The 14584-nt window shown below is 44.3% G+C and overlaps 1 protein-coding gene across 1 annotated transcript in view; it reads left to right on the top strand.

Annotated features, from left to right (window-relative positions):
• The window catches only part of ppp2r2ba (protein phosphatase 2, regulatory subunit B, beta a), a 42142-nt gene that overhangs the window by 20982 nt on the left and 6576 nt on the right, over nucleotides 1-14584 (top strand). Inside the window, exons 2-4 of the mRNA XM_080502059.1 lie at nucleotides 9182-9279; nucleotides 11060-11225; nucleotides 12144-12256. Of these exons, the coding sequence (XP_080358185.1) occupies nucleotides 9182-9279; nucleotides 11060-11225; nucleotides 12144-12256 (377 nt within the window). The remainder of the gene's footprint in view (nucleotides 1-9181; nucleotides 9280-11059; nucleotides 11226-12143; nucleotides 12257-14584) is intronic.

A 14584-nucleotide genomic window follows, 5' to 3' on the forward strand; every position in this document is an offset into this window, starting at 1 on the left:
AGAAAACCGGCACAGTTATAAATTTGGATGCAATTTCATTTTGAACAGAAGTTCAGTAACTTCGTATTGCAGAGTTTTCTCTTATCGACAAATATCGCCACTGCCATTGGGCATTGCAGCCAGTCTCAGCTGTCTCTGTGTGAAGGCAGGATACAGGTCACCAGGTCATCACAGAGAAAGCACAGGCAATCACATCCACTCACTTTCACACCAACAGAGAGTTAAAGGTCACCAATTGACCTGTGTTGGATGTTTTTTTTTTTTTTTTTTACTTTGGTAGGGAACAGACGGACATGAAGAAAAACCTAATCATGCACACCTATAGAAATTCCACCTACATGCATGGACTCAAACAAGAGTTATAGTGAGGTGAGGGTGCTAACCACTACTCACATTCCCAGTGTAATCCTGCATTTAACATGGGTTCCAAACATCTAGATGTCTCTGCAGCAGGATGGAGGGATGGGTATTGCAGGATGTACCGAGCTTAAGAGGCAACCAGACCATAAGGCATCTGTCGGCTTTACAGGCACGAACGTAGCTGGTGGTCACCAGGCGCGGTGTGAACAGGTTCTCAGGTCTTTCTCTGGAGGTAGTGGTGTTTTTTTTTTTTTTTTTTTTTTTTAAAGAGCCAGCCGCCAGGCAGCAGGGAGGGGCGCTGCTCTGCTGAAGCGCAGCAGCGGTGGGGGTGGTGGTGGTGGTGGTGGTGGTGGGGGTCAACAGGACGGATCTGATCTGCGCTATCCGACACAGTGAGTCAGCTGAGTGGGCAGGGTCGCAGCCCCCCGGGTGGATGAGAGGTGACGCTTCCACTGTGATGCTGGAACTGAGAAGGTGCGAGAGTTCTGACACGGGAATGCCGAGGTGATCGGAGCAAGCTTGTTGACGCATAATCCCGCCCCGCTCCTGGCGCTGGGAGGGGGGAACTCTATCCGAAACTCAAATCCTCCAGGAGATTTACAGAGCTGCTTCGGGTTCAACCTCCAATAAGACTCCGCTTTTTGACCAGCGGGTGATTCTGTGCATGCATCACATCGTCTTCTTCTTCTTCTTTTTTTTACGGGATATACAAGTGACTGTGTGACTTGTGTGCGCGCGCTGTAATAATCGGTCCATTACCGTCGGAATCGACGCTGTCACTGCGTCGCGCGCGGCGAGTGCTTGTTGGACGCGCTGAGGTGTGGACGGGACTTGCCAGTACATCGCCGTCGTCATCACAGGTATTTGATCGGGGATTGTGTTGATTACACCGGAGATCTGGAGCCATGACAGGCCCCCCGCTGGTCCCACCGCCCGCCTGCTGACGGTACCGGGCATGATGGGAGCAGGACTGCCGCTTTCAGGATCCCGAACCAGCCGATTTATCAATGGAGGAGGAGAGTGACACCCGGAAAATTAACAACAGCTTCCTTCGAGACCACAACTATGCAACGGAAGGTATGATGACACGAGGGGAGAAATTTTTTTTTAGATTTCCGCACTGCAAATAAAATAACCCGAGGCTGTAGCCAGAGGGGATGCTCATATCACAGCACAAATATCTCACTATCTGTGAAGCATCACATAAAAATGTCAAAATGTACCTTGAATCAATGATTTGGATTGATCAAACTCCATCTTGGTGCATAATGATGTGATATGGTAATTTAAAGTACATTTAATCAAATTAAATACCCCAGAAGCTGTCACGGGGATATTAAAAGGGACATTATGGCCATTTCGTGTTAAAATACGTGTTGTCTTGTAAGTGGACATGATGGGGTGGTTTCCTGTCATAGCTGTTTTAGGATGACCATTCTGATGGGTGAGGTGATTCAGGGCTTTAATCCGTTTGGACTACATGCAACAGGGGAGGCAATTCTCCTGTACAGCAGCCTTCATAGTTGAGTCCATACAGAACACGAGAAGCAGTTAATGAAAGATGAAAATGAAATGAAATGTAATTTCTTTCTCCATTCCGTGTGCATACTTCCATAAATAAATAATTAAAAATATGGCCTAATTCCAGGAGGCAGCACAATGAAATATAGATCTCTCTCTCTATCTCGCTCTCTCTCTCTCTCTCTCTCACACACACACACACACACACACACACACACACACACACACACACACACACACACACACACACACACACACACACACACACACACACACTCACACACACACACACACACACACACACACACACACACACACACACACACACACACACACACACTTTTCTAGCTAGGCATGCTCATAACTGAACAATAGCTTTTTTTTTTCTTCAAGCTCCATGCATGTGTTTCCTCCCTACTTCAACCACACATCAGTCTTTTGGTTGTCAACCTGTTAACTGTTTGATGCACACTTACTCCCTTATGTTTCACCAATTAGCTCCGCCTGGCCACCACCAGCTCCTCACATCACCCATCACTCTAAAACAATACAGTCAGAATCGATCATCTATCTCGTTACCACCTTAGTCCCCATTAAGTAATTATGCAGATTGCTTATGGACATGAACTGCTGCACTGGTATGAGTGAGATAAGTGAAGCATGACCTACTGAAGGCTTTTTAGTGCAGCGGTTTAAAGAAAACCCCACATTTTGTACAGGCTAATGCGATCATGTAGTTATGAAATGAAATGCATTGCCTCTGAGTATCAAAATTGACACATTTTCCACTCAACATCTCCCCAACTGGATGTCAGTCATCTGTTTCAAAATTTCTATGTGCTTATAAATAAATGTTATCAGGTACTGGGCAGATTGTTATTGTTCAACTTGAGCATTGCATTATTTGCAGGGACATTTGTTGTATAAATACACTCAGCAACACGGGGAATGCTTTTTATTCTTTCACACCAGGCACATTTTCCACCCACTTACCATACGGTTCAGAGAGAACCAACATAGAAACACATTTTCATTTTGAAATATGATGGAGGACTAAATTGAGCAATAAAACAGCATATTCTTGTAAATGATGTGCATAGTACACCATAGAAGGATGGAGGTTGTTGGGGAGTGTGTGTGTGTGTGTGTGTGTGTGTGGCTGCAGGGTGGGTCACAGCTTCTTCGAGTTGCCATGGGCTCATGTTACAGATGCCACCGCAGGCTGGAGGAGAGATAAAGTCACGGCTGGGAAGAAGCTGCTTTTCTGCTCCTCGCGGATATTTTTCCATTCACATGCTGAAGGCAGCCATCATTTGCTCAGCTCCAGCATGTCGATGATTCCCTGTCACTGTTAAACACACAGGCGCTGGTTCACAGCAAGAGGAAGCGAAGTGGGGGAGGTAGTGGGTGTGATGGATATCTTTGTTTGATGGGAGCACTGAGATGAATAAACAGGAGCAGATTTTCTCTTCTCCCTGTCTTCTCTTCTTCACCATGTCTCATTCATTAGATCAGGAGAAGGTGGTTGAGAGTCACACACATTGTGAAATGCGTCTCCTTGAAGCAAAAGGACTGTCTAGTCCGAGGCCCATCTGTGCTTTTCAGATGTCTACTTTTGTTGTGTTTTATGGGTGTAATTTACGAGTGATCGTCACACCCCATATATCATGAAGGTGCGTCTTTTCACTCTCTCCGTCCTTGTCTCATAAGTACCGTGCAGTCAGTCTGAAGCCAAAGATCATACAGACCAGTGTTGGGGTTCATCACCCGTCCTCATAAATTTACCAAAGTGCACATGTTCCATCAGGCCCAGTCTGTTCAGACCACACACTCACACATTCACATATTCACACAGGGGTCCTTGGTGAGTGGCGCAGAGCTGGTTGGGATATCCCTCAGGCCGTGCTTGCCCACAACAGCAGGACACTTTAATGATGTCACATTTTCATGATGTCACTCGGCCTGACCTTTGCTTCGCACCAATCCCATGACTCAATGGCTCCACGTGTGGTTACATTGACTCTGTGCACTAATGTGTTCTGGTCACCCTTGTGTTACCCTATAAGTTATTAAATCCACTTCAATGTAAACTTTCCAGAGACATTATCATCATCTCGAAGGAAGTAAATTGCTTTGCATTCTAATTTGCATTGAGCAGCCGCCTGGAGATGACACATTACTAATGATGATGGCACAGATGATTTGTACCTCACTGTTGCTCTATGTATGTGTGTTGAGTCAGTGAACTGTTATGCTCCTTGGTCTCAGTATATTTTCATAATCGCCACCTTGGATGTTTCCATAATGGATTGAACTGTCAAATAGCAGCACACTGGCTTTAAAAATGTAAATAGCTCCCTTGCTGTGAGGCAGGACCTAACCTAACGTCTGCTTTGGTATTGATTTCTGGTCTTTCACAATTTAGTCACCGGAACAATGACCTAAAGATCTGTTGGTAGGACATGTAATCCCTTCCTCCTCTCCTCGACCCTTTCTTCTCCACCGTCTACCCTGAGCTCTGTGCTTGGCTGTTATATGACTGTCTGAAGTGAGTACAAGCTTGTGTGTGATGTGACCTCTCCAGCCCAGCTGAATACTGATGCAGCGCCGTAACAAGAGAGCGCGGAGCCTTTATTGCTGCGGTTGATGAGAGTCGGGCCAAGCCCCATTGCCTGTGCCAAGGCAAACGGCCTGGGGCCACACTTTAGGACCCCGGCATAAAAAGACTTAGCCTACCATACCCTCAGGTCCCATCCATTATTCACTACGAAACACTCAAAACACAGAGCCCCGCCCTGCTTCGCCTTGCCTCGCCTCGCCCCGCCTCGTAGTGCAAAAAAGATATAGTGTGTGTGCGCGCGTGTGTGTGTGTGTGTGTGTGTGTGTGTGTGTGTGTGTGTGTGTGTGTGTGTGTGTGTGTGTGTGTGTGTGTGTGGGGTGGGGTGGGGTTTTTTGGGGGTGGTGGGAGCTTAATGGCAAGCTGTGAAGTTGGGGCGAGTCACACTCCTTCTTCAGCAGCTGCTTTCATCCCTTGATTAGCTTCTTATTAAGTCTGCAGCACCATGAAAATTTAATGAGAATTTATTAAAGAATACCCGTGGTGTTTGCTACTGTAGGATGATTGGAAAAAATGTCCTATTTCTCAGCCGTGATATGGCTCCCTGGTCAGTAGACGGGCTGAGGCTGTGGTAGAGGCGCGGCACGGGAGTCATTCCGGGACCAGCTAGCCTTAAGGCTAAGCAGTGTTTGACCTTTCCGGACTCAGTAATGGGGTACGTTTGTAAGTTTTGATAGCTAATTCGTGTGTCCTGTCGAGAAAGATGCATCACTCGGAATCCTTCATGTTTTCGGTGATAAGGTCACTGCAAGTACAGGATTTCGGTGTGTGCAGCAGCCGAATATTCTTTGATTCACTTCAAGCATTGAAAACAAGAAGATGAAAGGGAGTGCACTGAAGCAGCAGACAGACAGACGGAGCGGAGTGTGTCAGCTTTTGTTTTGGAGGTGGATTATAATTCTACGCGTCCTACACTTCCTCACCATCCCCCACCCGCTTGTATTTTCAATTTCTGAAAGAATACCAAATAACAAGCTTTGGAAATGATTCCTCTTGGTATTCAGCTTGCGGCATGTTGAGGCTGAATGCTGATTTTGCTCTACTCACCAACTCACCTCTCTTTCTACTTTGTCCCGTCCTGTGTTGTGTCTGCAGTGAGATGTGTGCCACGGCGAAGTGTTAATGAAGTGTGAGAAGTGAAGCAGTAACGCGTCTCGCCCATTTCACCCTCAGCTCCCCGGAGTGTGGGTTTGCACAGAACCACACAGACGATGATACAAGCACAGGAGAGTACGCAGACGTGCACATACAAAAAAGAAACGCGCACGTACACACACTGCCTCAGTCTCAAGGGGCTGATCTTGGAGAAACCAGGTTAATTAGCTTGTTCACTCCAGATCTTACAAAGAGCCATGCTCTTCAGATGAAGAGAGCTGCATTGTGCTCTGTTGCTTTGTGTGCAGCTAATAAAGCCTAATAAACCCCTTAATCATATGGCTGGGTACCAGACCAGTAGGGAACAGGGTTTATTCAAAACTTTGATTGATCTCCATTGTCGCGTGTGCAAAATGAAGTCGTTATCAGCCGCTTATTCAGCACACAAAAAAAATGGTCTTTGTGCTTTTACGTATGGAATTGGTGAGGCTTGCGTGTGTTGGGAGAAGAATAGAAAGTCACAGATACATTTTGGTGATTATCATAGAAGGAACCAGATAGATAGGAGAAAGCCAATGTGAGAACCAGCTTGAATTATCTGCTGGCGTGATCCTTTGACGCAGGCAGCTCAGCCCAAGTGCGATAATCCTCCCCACTCTACGTCTAATGCTAACAAAGCATTTGCACGACACCATGTTGCTCACGTCCCTCCCTTTACCTGGAATTACTGCACACTACTTATGCAACTGGCTTTCCATTCAGTCAGAACATTTTTTAGGTTTGTGTGTCTTACACAACACAGACGTGCCAGCAGATCAAGCTTCAATGTGTTTGGGTTTTTTTTTTTTTTTCCCACCCCTGACAGGATTACGTGTTGTCGAGAGGTTAGCCAGGGTGCTCCTATTTTGGTCTTTGCATCTGTTCCAATGTGTCCCTGTACAATCTTTTATTAAGCTATTCAGAGCAGCAGACGTCGTTCCCCAGACTTTGTAACTCCACTATCGCTGCTTTTAGTGGTTCTTTTCTGTAATGTGTTAGCATGTCATGCTCCGGTGTCTATAAATACATCCAATATCCTCGCTTCCTTCCTGCTGCTCAATGTGTTTCTGGCTACACGAGTTTCATTCCAGAATCAATGCATATCTGTGTTTCCATCCAATTGGTTTCGCCTGCCACTTCTATATTGCAGTGCTGAAGGGGGGGGGGGGGGGGGGGGGGGGGTATTGAAGATCAGATTGGTGGATAGAATCAGATAGGGGTTGTGCAGTGCCTGTATTAATTCAGTTGTACACACACACACATCACAGCAGCGGGACAACAGGCTTGTCCATGTTATTACTGGTGATGGATGTGTGTGATCTCAAGCATCCTTCTGATGCGTCAAGAAGCGCTGACCTGCCTTTGTCAGACCTGGCTGGCCATGGGATTTATGGGCTTCATCTGGTTATGGTCTGCTGATGAAGCTGTGTGTGTGTGCATGAGGGAGATAGTGGGTGTGTGTCTAAGTACACATTTGATCAACTGAATCTCTGGCCTGTGCCTAATTCATGTCCAGCATGACCCTGCTGAAGCTTTTCTAATGAAAATTTCATCTGATGCAACGGAAATTATTGAGGGCTCTCCGCCCACCTGCATCTTTCTGACTAATCCATGTGACGCTTTTTAATGAAATTTCATTCGAAGAAATTGTTACTCAACTATTTTATGAGTGAGTGAGCCTGAATAAATTGCCTTGCCTGGGCTGGATTCATTTGAATGCGTTTAAAAAAAAAAAAAAAATTATAGGAGCATTCCATCACATTACTATGGATTTCAACTTTGCTGTCTCGCTGTAGCTGATCGATGAGTGAGATGATTGACAGATGTATCCATGTGTAAACCCGTTAATGGCATCCATCAATTACTGCTTCCCCTCGGTGACTTAATGTTTAGATGATGAGGGGAGCAGCGAGGGAGCTGAGTGCTTGGAAGAAGGGAGGACATAAAGAGAGAAAATGGCTTTGAGTCAAGAATGCTGACTGCTAAGCCGATTCTACTCGATTCACACCAATGGCTTTGGCCTGATGCTGTTGGGGAAGGAACTATTGTGTGTGCAAAGATGAGTGTGCTGGAGGGGGTTGCGCCATATATCTTTGTGCATGTGTAAGCTCTATGTGCATACGTACATGAAGTGTTTGTGTAAGGTACGCTATGTGCCGGAGATTCTCTTGGGCTGTAATTAGGTCAGACTTTGTCTTGTCTTTGATAGATTATTCGTCTCACCATTCAGATATGATTAGCAATGGCCCCCACCTCATGTCATTATCAGTCCACCGCGACAGGAATCCCTCTGGTCTCATCTGTGAATGTGACTTTCTCTCCTCTAACCAATTGAAAGAGGGAAGGAAATACACACACAGACGAGAGTACACACAGACAAACAAACAAGCACACAGGACGAAGTGATGCTTAGTCATTTCGTCTGTGCGCAGAGGCTCCGTGCGCAGCGCTACCGCGATTCTCTATTGTCTGAAGTTGTGTGCTGCATTGAGCTGTACTCACTCCCCCAGATGCAGTAGCAGGTTTTCACTCTATTGCAGCACTCCCTCTGTCTGCTGAATTACAGCTAGCATCAGCAAGTAAGTCTGAGAGCTATTGGCACACACTTACACACACACACACACTTTGACTGCTGCTAGAGATGGAAACGGTCTCCATAGCAACATCCCCCTCTCCTGTTCAGAGCTCCGCCAGTAGCAGGTCCACAGAGGGCGTGGGGGGTACAAAACAACGCACTCCCTCTCTTCCACTCTCTCTCTGTTTAACATTATTGTCACTGTTAAACAGAGGGATAGCTTCTACTGTGTATGTGTGTGACTGACAGACAGACAAGGCCTCCTGTAGCCAGGGGCTGTGTAATAATTACCGCCACCATTAGCCTCTCCTAAAACCAGGTAGATGTATGTCTTTGAGGAGAAGAGGAGAAGCTACCTTAAGGGTAGGTGGCTGTTATTTACATTGTAAAACTGGAGCTTTACAGGGTCACTCAGAAAGTGTAAATATGGACATTATATAAATTTGTAATATTTTATTCAGTCACTGTTCTTTTTTTTCTTTTGATCCTGTTGCTCTGCCCTGACTGATTTTTACAAGTGTGGTACACCTGAATGGACATGTAGCTGCGAAAAGAGAGTGATTGAAAGGTTTGTGAGTGCGATCTGTGATGGTGAACGAGAGCCATGAAACAGCATGAGGTCCCACTCAGGAGTGAGGAGAAGAATGGCATTATTAGTGCCTCTGCAGCATCCTGAAAAAAAAAAGAGAGAGAGAAAAGCAGAAGTGCAATTAAGTGACACAGATTGGTTTGCTTTGGTCAGACAAGAGGTTGAATTATCATGAAATGGTTTCTATATTCCAGTGAACTGGGCTGTATTTTTCAAGATAAGCCCTCGCTTCACCAAAACCCTTTTTTTTCCTCCTTCTTTTTGAAGAAGTCACTCTTCCAGATCTCACTGAAAGGTCTTTCTTCTCACCCATCTGAGATGTTGACAGGTTTGTTCAGGTCCACGCTGACATTTTCTCTCCCTCTCTCTGTTTCCTGTGTTGCAGCTGACATTATCTCAACGGTGGAGTTTAACTCATCGGGGGAGCTGTTGGCCACCGGGGATAAAGGAGGCAGAGTGGTTGTCTTCCAGAGGGAGCAGGAGGTAGGAAATGCCAACAATGCAACACTAATTATGCTGCTCTTCTGGGGAAAGGTTTTGACAGCCCTGGAACAATAACAACTGATTGTTTGCTAATGGGGGCATTAAAAAAATGACTGCTACCTGAAAATAACTGAAAATGTAAGATTTACGCTGATCGAGACAGTGACGTAGAAATGGTTTTCTTTTTTGTAAAAATGATAAAGATAGAAAGTCTGTGTAAAAAATGTTTGCAAGAGCATATAAGTACAATAAAAAGTGCAAACTGTGACTTGTTTTATGGCATCAGAACAAGTAAGAAGTAAATCAACATCAGAATGAGAGAACTGGTAGTGTAAAATGCAAACTTGTTTCCAGGTTTCTGTATACATTTATATAGCATTGGTCGCAGGAATTCTTTGGTTAGATATTCTTGCCATCTACTCCAGATTGTAATGTTTGTTTGCCCTTTGTGTTGCATACATGAAAATCAACTACTGTGAGGATCAATGGCAGCACAATCACAAGCACAAACAACTGTTTGCCTAATTTGTCATCCCAAAGAATTCAATTAACTTACAACAAGATTTCAGAGAGACCATGTAGGAAAGGTGTGACTAAGCTGAGGTACTTTAACCACAAAGCAGCAGTTCTTTGGTTGAAGTGAGTTGAAGTGGTGATGTTGGATGGCAAACTGTTGTAGAAGGTGAGTCTATTAAGGACTGTGTTATGATAGATTAGTTATTTAGCAATACAAAAAGTTATTAAATACTACACCTTGGTCTTTGAAAACTGCAAACATTGTTTAAGGCTCAAGTCTGCTAAAAACTTTCAATAAAAAAAAAAAAATCTGTGATTTCCCAAACATTTTTGTTACCAAGGTAAAATTGATTGAGTTTTGATATAAATTTGATCTTGTAAGTGAATACACTCAATACATGTAACTACAGTCATTATAAGCTTGTCAGGTTGTACAAAGCAGTGGTTGTAATTCCATTTCTAGAGCAAGGACAACATAATGATCTATATCCATTACTGTTAGGATCTGGTGTAGTGTTTATGTGTTTGGACATGAATATACACATTTCTAGAGAATCATTCAAGTAAAAAGGACCATTAATGTCTGCAACAAGCTGTAAGTGAAGCATTTTCCTTTCTAATTTAGTTTGGAAATTGAAAATCGAAGGGGGGAATCGTACATATGTTCACTGTCCACATTATTAGCTACCCTTTACAAAGATATACATTTCGGTTTTACCTTGAGTTTCTAATTGTTTGCCCGCATCCTTTACTTCTATGGGGCGGACAGAATATTCTGAATACATCTAATTTCTTCTCAAACTCTAACCTCAAACATGAGCTAAATCTCAACCTGTTGCTTTATACAATTTCCTTGAAAACAGAACATTATTCCCTTTTTAAAGGCAAAAGTATTTATACAGCTTTTTCAGTAGATCACAGCAGTAGACTTGATATTTCAATCCAGTGAAATTAGGTCCTTGTAAGAGTTACCACTCTTGTCCCATCCTGAGATGAGCCTGGTATGATTTTGAGTTGAGGTTTACATGTTTTTCCTGTGCCTCTGGGTTTTGTCAGGTACTCGAGTTATCTCTATTTATCCAATGAAGTGATTGGCTATTTCGACCTTTGTGTTTTCTATCTATTTGCGTTTTCCCTGCCGTAAACTGGGGACCTTACTTTCATGCAGAGTCGGCTGGGAGAAGCTGCATTCCTCATCCCATGACTCTTGGAGACCGACAAGATGAATGCATCAAACTCACCTTTACTTCTCGTTCTTTCACAGAGTAAGAGCCAGCCCCAGCGTCGAGGGGAGTACAATGTTTACAGCACATTCCAGAGCCACGAGCCGGAGTTTGACTACTTGAAGAGTTTGGAAATTGAGGAGAAGATCAACAAGATCAAATGGCTTCCCCAGCAGAACGCAGCGTACTTCCTGCTTTCCACCAACGGTCAGTACGCCAAAGCAACTCCGATAGAATAACAGGCAAAGCAAATGGATAGATGTTCGAATGCGCGTTTGGGTGATGTGTTGTTGTGAGTCGATGAAAATGGCAACTGAAGCTGGGCTCGTACCTCACTGTGATGTGATGTTAAAGGAGCTGTTATTAATATCACACGAAAAGCTCTTTTTTACTATTTGTGGTGCCATATTGGTGTTTTGCTTGGCTGAGCAAGAGCCACGAGCAGGAGGAGTTTTAGTTCCGGGAGTTCATGCATGGCTGCCACGGCAGAAGTGTACGCAATGCACATACATACACACATGCACGCACGCACGCACACACACACGCATACACACACACACACACACACACACGCACACCGGCAGAGTGACGTCTTGCAGATTGTGGACTTCATGCATGGCTGCTGCAGAAGTGCTTGTGGTGGCTGGAGCAGATGGTGGAGGGTCCTGTGGAGATGGCCTCTTTGCTCTGACACCAATATTCACGGCGGAAATTAAAAGAATAGGGGGAGAAAAAAGCTATAACATGACTGCTGCTGCCATCCACTCTCGCAGACAGAAGAGATGAGATGTAACTGGTGTTTATATGATGCAAAATTGAAAAGTGCCCAGATGGCTCTTTTTTTCCCCCCACTGGGAGCGTATATTGAAGCAGGGAAATGAAGTCAACTTGTAGATTGATATCAGTGGCATCAGAATCTACACAGGAGCCACCATTCATCATCTTCGCTGGCTCCTGCCCAGCCACATGCCAGATTGGCTGCCCAACCCCCCGCATCCCTCTCGCATCTGAGATTCACTGTACTGAGCCATGATCTCACTGTAGTTTGTGTGTGTGTGTGTGTGTGTGTGTGTGTGTGTGTGTGTGTGTGTGTGTGTGTGTGTGTGTTTGATGTCCCCACCCCAGACAAGACAGTGAAGCTGTGGAAAATCAGTGAGAGGGACAAGCGTCCGGAGGGCTACAACCTGAAGGATGAGGACGGACGGATCCGAGACCCGTCGACCATCACCTCTCTGCGGGTAAGAGGTCAAACAAAACTAACCAACACCGCACTGAATGCCACTTGCTCTCTGTGTAAGGGTGATGTGATTTGCCTGGCTGGTGTGTTAAAATGTACAGTTTGGCTCTGGGGCATGTTGGGTGATACAAAATCTGACAACGCAGAACAAAAAAAAAGTAGTCTGTGTCTAAACAAAACCTGTTCAATGGCACAAAATGTAACTAATAATAAAAGATGAACACATTCTCCTTCATCGTAGAGCAGATGCACCCATGTGGTTAAAAACCCAAGACGTGATGTATAACACTGAATTGTTCAACAAATGAAAAAATAGAAGAGGACATCTTGACATAATAGTAGACACAGACACGCACGCACGCACGCACGCACACACGCACGTCATTAAGTATAAGATCATCTAATTTTCTTCTTCTTGTTGAAGACACAATTGACACCTCTGATTATCCTCAATTTGAGTGCTCAATATGAATCAATCTCTTCGACATTAAACCCTACAAAACTGCAAGTCAGTCGAAAAATCCATTCTATTTATATTGTACCATTCAAATATGAGGCAATTCAAAGGGCTTTAGAAGGGCAGGACAAGTAGGGCTGTGTGAATTGATAATCTTAAATAAACTGACTAATAAATAAAAAAGTATATACATACATATTATGTTAATGTACTTGTGCATTCGGAACAGGGCTCAACTTGAACCACCCTGTTTGTTGTTTTTTGTTTGATGTTTCCCACCAGCGTGTTTCAGAAGCAAAGCACTTTGGGGTTATTTGGTCCAATTTTCTTGATTTCTGTGCTTTTGTGCTCGTTGGCGCTATCTAGCTCTAGCTATGATGTTATATTACAATAATGACGTGAGATACAATCCATTCCCAAAACAATGTAGGGCAGTATGGCTCCATAAGATTCAACAATTATGTTGAATATTTACATTGGTGGCATATTAGAAATATATTGATATGAATTTTAAGGAGCAATAAAGCAAATGCAAGCTGCACAGTTACATATGATCCTGATACTATGTTCTATATTTATTTCGCTGGTAAACTACTACGTGTTAGTTGTAAACTGTTTAGTTTGTCCATCTACTAGATTTGCACTCATTTTAAAGCTCCATCTTAAAATAAGTGTCAAACCAGAATAAACATTGATGGGAAAGCTGTGACTGAGCCTGTGTATATGTCAAGGCCTGCACATGCAATCTAAATAAGAACACTTCACAGCCACCCGTCTCTCATCCCAGCGTCATCCAACTTACGGTCCACGTAAGCTGATTAAATCAAAATGTAGCAGTGGTGCGTTATGCTATGATAGCTTTTAATCCTGTATAAACGTCTTAGTAACAGATACTAAGTGTCTATGTCTGTCAGCTTCTTCATTTAAATACCCGTTGAATATTGAATAACTTGAGCAAGGATGATCGGGAGTCTGGTGTTTGTGGACACTTTTAAACTTCGACCAGCAGAAGAAAGTGAGTGATCAATACGAGAAGAACACACAGAGGGGATCGTCATCATCTCTTTGTCTCAGTTTTATCACACCACCACCTATTTCATTTTCACACATTGGCTCTCCCATCGGACTCTGTATGTGTGTGTGTGTGTGTGTGTGTGTGTGTGTGTGTGTGTGTGTGTGTGTGTGTGTGTGTGTGTGTGTGTGTGTGTGTGTGTGTGTGTGTGTGTGTGTGTGTGTGTGTGTGTGTGTGTGTGTGTGTGTGTGTGTGTGTCATAGCAGATTAGTGTCGTGTTCAGCGTGTCTGTCCCTCTTTGTCTGGCTGGCTAGGGGATCATAGCAACCTAGAGGACAGGCCGGGAGTGTGGCAATCCTGTTAAGAGACTGTGAAATCTGCATGGGGGCAGGAAGCAGAGGGTGAGACGGAAGACCCCAAAATATTAGTCTAAATGTTCTAAAATAGAATATTTCAAACGTAAACTATCTAAGTTTTGAGTTTTATCTGTTTGTGATATAGTGTCGTAAAATGACATTACAATTCTGTCACGAATTTCACATTTTCTGATTTCACAAATCTGTGATACCGTCATAAAGGTGCGGGGGCAAGCTGAACAGTGTAGCTGTCAGTGTTTCGGGGTTATGGGTTAATACGCTCCGTGTCTCTCTGGACAGCAAGTGAAAGACATGGAAATGAAGTGACACCCATGGAGATACAGCAGCCTGCTGGGCTGCCATGTCTCTCTGTCAGTGCCAGCGACGGACCAGAGAAAAAAGGAAGAAGCAGCCGATTTGTCCTCCTCGCTCCCTCCCCTCTCTTCCCTCTTTGTCTGGGTTTTATCTGGTCAACGGGGGGCTGCATGCAAACTGGCGCTGGGG

The sequence above is a fragment of the Blennius ocellaris genome (assembly GCF_963422515.1).
Source record: "Blennius ocellaris genome assembly, chromosome: 9".
Classification (NCBI taxonomy): domain Eukaryota; kingdom Metazoa; phylum Chordata; class Actinopteri; order Blenniiformes; family Blenniidae; genus Blennius; species Blennius ocellaris.